Source organism: Galeopterus variegatus, unplaced genomic scaffold (assembly GCF_000696425.1).
Source record: "Galeopterus variegatus unplaced genomic scaffold, G_variegatus-3.0.2 Scaffold1567, whole genome shotgun sequence".
NCBI classification, from domain to species: domain Eukaryota; kingdom Metazoa; phylum Chordata; class Mammalia; order Dermoptera; family Cynocephalidae; genus Galeopterus; species Galeopterus variegatus.
The window spans coordinates 263,055-270,536 of record NW_007727678.1 but is presented as its reverse complement, the minus strand read 5'-3'; the positions used below and the strand labels follow the sequence as shown (position 1 = coordinate 270,536).

Here is a 7,482-nt window from a genome sequence, read left to right as displayed (position 1 = left end):
CCATGCTATCAAAGCAACACACTGCCTCTACTTCTGCCACCATGACCACTTTTGTATGAAAGCCACAAACAAGCGCCAGTTGCCTGGGGAAGACGACTGAGTGGCATGCTCAGGAACAGGTCTCCTTTCCTCCTGATGATTGGGAGCCTCTTCCACAGTGCTTGCCTTCCAGTGGCCATTTACATGAGACACAGATATCTTTACAAGCTGTGCTTATTTTCTTAGGTCCGTCTAATATTTTATAGGCCTCTTTGTCACCAATCTTTCAATCTCATTCTTTCCCAAGACCCTGACCAGTCTGCAAGCCCATCATTCACTGCCCATGAATCAATATATGGACTCACACCTTCCACAGGGGACAGTCAGCTATATCTCGAGCTATGCCTACTGTCTTCCAGGGCCACCCTGAGAAGGGCCACGCTTTCCACCTTAGGCTGCTGGGGGCACCTTGCACAGCCCCATCTGTTAACCAGGCCCATGTCCCTTCCTCCATTTCCTGGTCATGAGGAACTTGCCATGAGGCCGTAGGTGTGTGTCGAGCAGGAGTCCGTGAAGCGGTAGGAGCAGGTACCGTGAAGTGTGAAGCACCTGCTCACACATGCTCTTTCTGTCCTCCAGACCTGCTCGGGCCTGGCCTCAAATGTACTATTCCACTTAACAATGGAATGCTGCTGCACACGTCTAATTTTATGATTCAACGGATCAGATAACAGCTGCTCCTCCAGGCTGTGTGAGGCTCCTAGTCACTTCTGTCTTGTGGTCAGGCGTTCATACTCTACCAGAGCTCAGTAGCAGGCTGAGGGCAGGAAAGGGCAGTGCCCTATTTTCGAACAGTAGGAGTATGGGCACCGATTTTCCTCCTGGGGCTTCCCGAAGGGTCCACATGGCATCTGTCTGCTGTGGACACTTGCATTAGCATGAGGTGTACTGGGTCATAAGGCTCAGTTGGGACAGCAGTTTTCTGCAATGCTTTTTCTTGCTCTATGCCTCTGTCAAAACTGGCAAACTTGTGAGTTACCTGCAAATGACTGAGCAGCAGGACCGAATTTTCTCCCCAATCTGGAGACACCCTTTAAGCACGTGCCTCTTTCTTTGTGATCAGTGACACAATGTGCAACAACTTATCTTTCACTTTAGAGGAACTATTCCAACATGCCTCAGGCTTCTGGATCCCTAGAAACTTTATCAGAATGGCAGGCCCCTAAACTTTGTTGGGGTTTATCTCCTCCCCTTTGACACATGTCTTTCTGAGGCCTCTGGGATACTTGTTACTTCTTTGTAACTAGGTCTACTTAATATGATATAATCACTGTAATGGGCCAGTGTGATGGCTACAGCACATCATAACAATGCACAGTTACTTTGTAAATACCTGCAAAACCCTCTGCAAAAGCCTTGAACAGAGTTCCTTCACATTACTACTACAGGAAGCAGGTGAGTTGACACAGCCTTGAGATAAGGAAACGTGAAGTTGTACAGATCTCCCTGCCATGTAAAGGAAACTTGGTAAGGAATCGAAAAACTAGCATTTGCTATGTCTGTAGCTGCATACCAGATGCCAGGGGCTATGCTGATTTGCATGCGTGATTGGCTTCATCACCTGATTAAATTTGCAATAGTCCACAGTCATTTTCCAATACCCAAGTAGCTTTTGCATTGGCCAGAGAGGCGATTTAGATGGAAATAGGGTAGAAATCAAACCCTGCCCCATCCTCCATCTTTTTATTCTTTGGTGGTAGCACTAGTCTCTGCATTTGCCCTAGGGAAGCAGTATTATTTTTTGTTTACTTTCTTGTGAGAGGTTGATGCTTCCACTTGGTTCTTCCTACCATTATAGCTTATTTCATGGGTCAGAGAACCAATATGATGGTTCTGCAGTGACTAAGAATCTATATTCCCATTATATGTTCTGAAGCTGGTGAAGTAACCACAGGATAAGTCTGTGATCCCACTGGACCTACTGTGAAATGCACTTGGGCTCCACCCATCGTCTCTGTAAGCCTCCGCTCTGACCAACAGACTATGCTGGCACTTTGGTTGTCCAGAGATTATCATCTGTTCAGAGCCACCATCTAGTAGGCTCCAAATCTCTGGGTATTCTTCCCTTAGTACACGGTCACCTTGATGAATAGCTGAAGGGCCTTCTGTACAAGGTTTGAATGAAGATTCTCTGGACCCACTGGGCAAAGTTTGAAGGGAATTTCTCAGTACGTACCTATGGCTATTTTGCAGGGTTGTTGTTTAAAGGTATCCAGACCAGGCTCTGGGTCTGTAAATTGGTTTGGGTCTGTGACCTGGGACAAGGCCATGGATTCCCCTTAAATGACTCAAGTCAAGCTTCTGCCCACCAGACCTAGAATTTTCTGTATATATCTATGTATCCATATATATTAGGCAGCACCTTAATCTTTCCTAAGTCCCCTGTGGTCAATGAGCTATTGCCAGAAATCCTTGTGGGTCTAAACACCCTGATTACTCTGTGGCTTATTCTAATTACTCCCAAGCTGTAGCTATAAGAGATGGTTTCCCAGAAGGAGCTTGGGCATTTGCAGAGAAACACAGTCTCTGTGAGACACTGGCCCAACAGAGGAGAAACCAGCGGGAACAAAGAGCCCAGTCGTGTTTCAACCCATCCTCCGGTCTCAGTGCCTTTCATCAATAAACCCAGCTGGAAGCCAGAGGGCAGCCCAGGGAATGCGGTCCACAGAGGTCAGCCTTGGGCACAGACGTGGTGGACAAGAAAGGAAGCAGAGAGGAGCTGGAGGGGCAAGCTGAAGCCCCGCATGGTGGCTTCTTCAACCATGTCCCTGGCCAAGGGTCAAGATGGCGGGCCAGGTGACAGAAGGCTCCTGTGCAGGCTGGACTGAGGACTGAAGCGGGCTGAGGTGGGGTGCCTTAACATGCTGGCAGTTAGGGGCCAGGGTGATCCTCAAATATTCTGAAAATGTGTATGAAATCTGAAAGAAAAATTACACATGTGGTTTTTCTTTTTGCTTGTTATTCATTATTTCCTACCCAATAATTATATTCAGTTCAATTCAATTAAGAATAAATGTTTTTCTAGAACATTTTGAAGTGCATTTTTAATGCTAACAGCAGGTTTCAATATTAAAGAAATTTGGGAAATGTCAGATTAAGTAGATTTTGTTTTTGTAGGACATCTCATAGCTATTAATATGTTAGCTGAGCATCATGAGTCTCTACGAGGCCGATATGCAGTATTTCCCAAACTGATTTGGTCACAGAACAGTGCTGCCCTAGATGGCCCATAGTGGCCATGTGTCCTGTGTGCTCGGTCTTTCCACGCCCCCCCCCCTACTTGAGGCCCTCACTTCCTCTCTCCTGGGGTCATGGCACACTCGGATGGAGCAACATGTTGTGAAGTGTGGAATGTGTTGCAAAGGATTTGTTACCTACTGTTAATAAAGTTTAAACATGCAAGAGATTCTGTTTTCTGGTAAAGTACAGTGGTTCTTTCTGAAGTAACACCACTTTCAATTACGTGCCACCCTTATCTTTCAAGAGAAGAGAAGGGGGCAGATTACAGCTAACATCAGAACATGCCCATACCCTTGGCAGTGTATGCATGCGTGCGACTGCCCAGCCAGGGGGATGAACAAGTTGTGGGGATGGAGGACAGAGAGCTTCCCGTGGGTTGGAGAGAACATGCCCAGGCAAGGCAGACAGCAGCCTGAACAGGAGGAACAGTGCAGGTGGAGACTCGCTTCCACCGCAGGTGGCTCATCTCCTGGCTGAGCCTTCTCCGGTCCCTAGGACTGCTGTCATTAGTCTCTCTGGCCCTGGTGCTCTTGGACGCTGCCTCTGACATCTGTTGAATGGAGGAGAGACTCAGTGCGACAAATCCTTATGTTTCTTCTCCCCTCTCCCTAGGTGGAGTCACATGCTCTTTAGGTCTCTAGCTAGATTAGTAGTATGGAAAGATGGATTGGGGATGATATTTGACTCCCAACATCAGAATCCAGAGGGATACCTGCTTGAGGCAATAAAAGGAGATACAGGGGCGCTTTTACGAGTAAAAAAAAAAATCAGCTGTTTCTTTATTTGGTTAATAATGTTTATTCACGTGATTTCTAGCAAAGATGTGTGTTAATTTTTTTGGAAATTGTATTTGTTAAGCTGATTAGAAAAGCCATGCATGCTCAAACTGGAAAATAGGAGAAATTATAAAGAAAAAATGAGCTACCCATAATTTTAATAGCCAGAGATACCTACTATTAATGTTTTATTTCCTTCCAGAATGTTTTCGTGTGTGCATGTACACACACCCACAGACATACTTAACATGATTGAGACCATATGAGGTATACATTATGTTCTCTTTTCTCACAGAATATCCTATCAGGAGCATTTTTATGTCATTAAAAAAACCTTTGAAATTAATTTTTAATGGCTATATGATGTTTTGTCAACCCTTGAGTCAAAGGGTTTGAACATTTTTAAGGTTTACATTACATATTGCTAAAATGCCCTTCAGAAAGGTGTTAATTTATTCTTACAAGGGCGGTTCGTGAGAGTGCTTTTTGCCAGTATTTAACATTGCCATTTTTTTTTTCTTTTTTTTGTCTTTTGTCTTTTTCCGTGTCCGGCAACGGATCGCAACCCTCAGTGTTGCCCCCGTACCGGACCGGGACCGGCAACGGGATCGCAACCCTCAGCGCTGCTCCCACGCCTCGCTCAGCCAGTGAGCGGGAACCAGTCTGTATGTGGGATCCGAACCCTCGGCGGGAGCGCCGCCGCACTTCCCAAGCGGCGCACTTATCCAGTGCGCCACCAGGCTGGCCCAACATTGCCATTTTTAAGTCCCCGCTAATTTGATAGGCAAAAACCCAGTTCCTCGTTGTTGTTTTGATTTGCATGTCCTTGATTGCTATTGAGGTTGCATGTTTTTCATATTTAAAAGTTATATGCACTTCCTCCATAAACCATTGTTTGTTCATATCCTTTGCCTATTTGTTATGTTTTGAAAAAATTTTATCCTAGCTTTATGGAACTGTAAGATATATAAAATAAAATTCATTCTTAATTGTATAATTTCATGAGTTTTGGCAATGGTATGTATTTATGCAACCACTACCACAGTCAGGATATAGAAAATGTCACTACCCTAAGATTTTCCTATTGCCCTTTGTGGTCAGCCCCTCCCCTGATCGTCACCTCCAGCAACCATTGATCTGCTCTCTGTCACTGTCACTATAGTTTTTTGCCTTTTCTAGTTCTCATAAATGGAATCATACAGCGTGTAGTCTTTTGTGCTTGACTGCTTTTACTTGCTATGTTTTTAAGATCATCTATGTTGTTGCCGATTTCAACATTCCAACATTGGTAGTGGTATTCCATAATATTGATACACTACAGTTTATCCACTCACCAGTTGATGGACATTTGGGTTGTCCTCAGTTTGGGGTCATGATGGAAAACACTGCTGTAAACATTCATATACAAGTCTTTGTGTGGATATATGTTTTCATTTCTCTTGGGTAAATGTCTAGAGGTAAAATTACTGGATTCCATGGCGAGTGCATGTTTAAAGTTATGACACTATCAAACTGTTTTCCAAAGTGATTGTACCATTTTGCAGTTTTACCAGCAATATGTAAGAGTCCTAGATATTCCACATTCTCACCAGTACTTGGTATTTTAGCCATTCTAGTGGTATGTAGAGACATCTCATTCTATTTTTATTTATTTTATTTTATCAGTATACATTATAGTTGATTTTTGTGTTCCTTTATCAATTCTTCCTTTTCCTCCCTCCTCCCATCAATATCATATCTGTTCACATGTCTTAACAAAATCAAGGAGTTGTTGTGATTGTTGTGTCTTCTTCCCTCCCCCCCCCCCCGTTTATTTGTTTACTTATCTATTTTTATTGGCTCCCATAAATAAGTGAGAACATGCGGTATTTCTCTTTCTGTGCCTGGTTTATTTCACTTAATATAATTTTCTCTAAGTCCATCCATGTTGCTGCAAGTGGTAGTATTCCATTGTGTAGATATGCCACATTTTCCATATCCACTCATCCAATGGTGGGCATTTAGGCTGGTTCCAACTCTTGGCTATCATAAATAATGCTGCAATAAACATGGGAGTGCAGGTATCTCTCTGACATGATGATTTCCATTCTTCTGGGTATATTCCCAGCAGTGGAATAGCTGGGTCATATGTTAGATCTATCTGTAATTGTTTGAGGAGCCTCCATACTATTTTCCATAAAGGCTGCACCATTTTGAAGTCCCACCAACAGTGTGGGAGGGTTCCTTTTTCTACGCAACCTCACCAGCATGTGTCATTCTCAGTCTTTTGGATATTAGCCATCCTAACTGGAGCGAGATGGTATCTCAAAGTGGTTGGCCATTTGTATATCTTCCTTTGAGAAATGCCTATTCAGCTCCTTTGCCCATTTTCTAATCACGTTACTTGTCTTTTTTTTTTTTTTTAAGTTTTTTGGTTTCTTTTTTTTTTTGGTTTTTATTTTTTTTTCCTTTTTTTTGTTTTTTTGCTGTTAAGTTGTTTGAGTTCCTTGTATATTCTGGTTATTAATCCTTTGTCTGATGTATATTTTGTAAATATTTTATCCCACTCTGTTGGAAGTCTTTTTGCTCTATTGATTGTTTCTTTTGTTGTGCAGAAGCTCTTTAGTTTGATATAATCCCATTTGTTTATTTTTCCTTTGGTTGCCTGTGGTTTGGGGGTCATATTCATAAAGTCTATGCCCAATCCTATTTCCTGGAGTGTTTCTCCTATGTTTTCTTTAAGGAGTTTTATTGTTTTGGGACATATATTTAATTCTTTAATCCATTTTGGTTTGATTTTGGTATCTGGTGAGAGGTACAGGTCTAGTTCCATTTTCTTACCTATGAATGTCCAATTTTCCCAGCACCATTTACTGAAGAGGCAGTCTCTTCCCTAGTGTGTGGTTTTGGAGCCTTTGTCAAAGATCAGATGGCTGTACGTGCATGAGTTGACTTCTGGATTCTCTATTCTGTTCCATTGGTCCATGTGTCTGTTTTTATGCCAGTACCATGCTGTTTGGTTACTATCACTTTGTACTGTAGTTTAAAGTCAAGTAGTATTATGCCTCCAGCTTTACTTTTTTTGCTCAAGATTGCTTTGGCTATTTCTGGTCTTTTGTTCTTCCATATGAATGTTAGGATTGTTTTTTCCAATTATGAGAAAATGTCATTGGAATTTTGATGGGGATTGCATTGAATCTGTAGATGACTTTGGCTGGTATGGACATTTTCACAATGTTAATTCTTCAGATCCAAGAGCATGGGATATCTTCCCATCTTCTTGTGTCCTCTTTAATTTCTCTCAACAGTGGTTTGTAGTTCTCATCATAGAGATTTGTCACATCCTTGGTTAAATTTATTCCTAGGCTTTTTGTTTTTTTTTTTGTTTTTTTTTTTTTTGGTTTTGTTTTTTTTTTTTTTTTTTTTGTTTTTTTTTTTTTTTTTTTTG

General features: G+C 42.3%; 1 protein-coding gene across 1 annotated transcript in view; it reads left to right on the top strand.

The window, feature by feature from the left end:
* EFCAB6 (EF-hand calcium binding domain 6) overlaps nucleotides 1–7,482 on the top strand; it is a 303,634-nt gene that overhangs the window by 104,143 nt on the left and 192,009 nt on the right. The window contains 1 exon segment of the mRNA XM_008577701.1: nucleotides 529–567. Coding sequence (XP_008575923.1) covers nucleotides 529–567 — 39 coding nt within the window.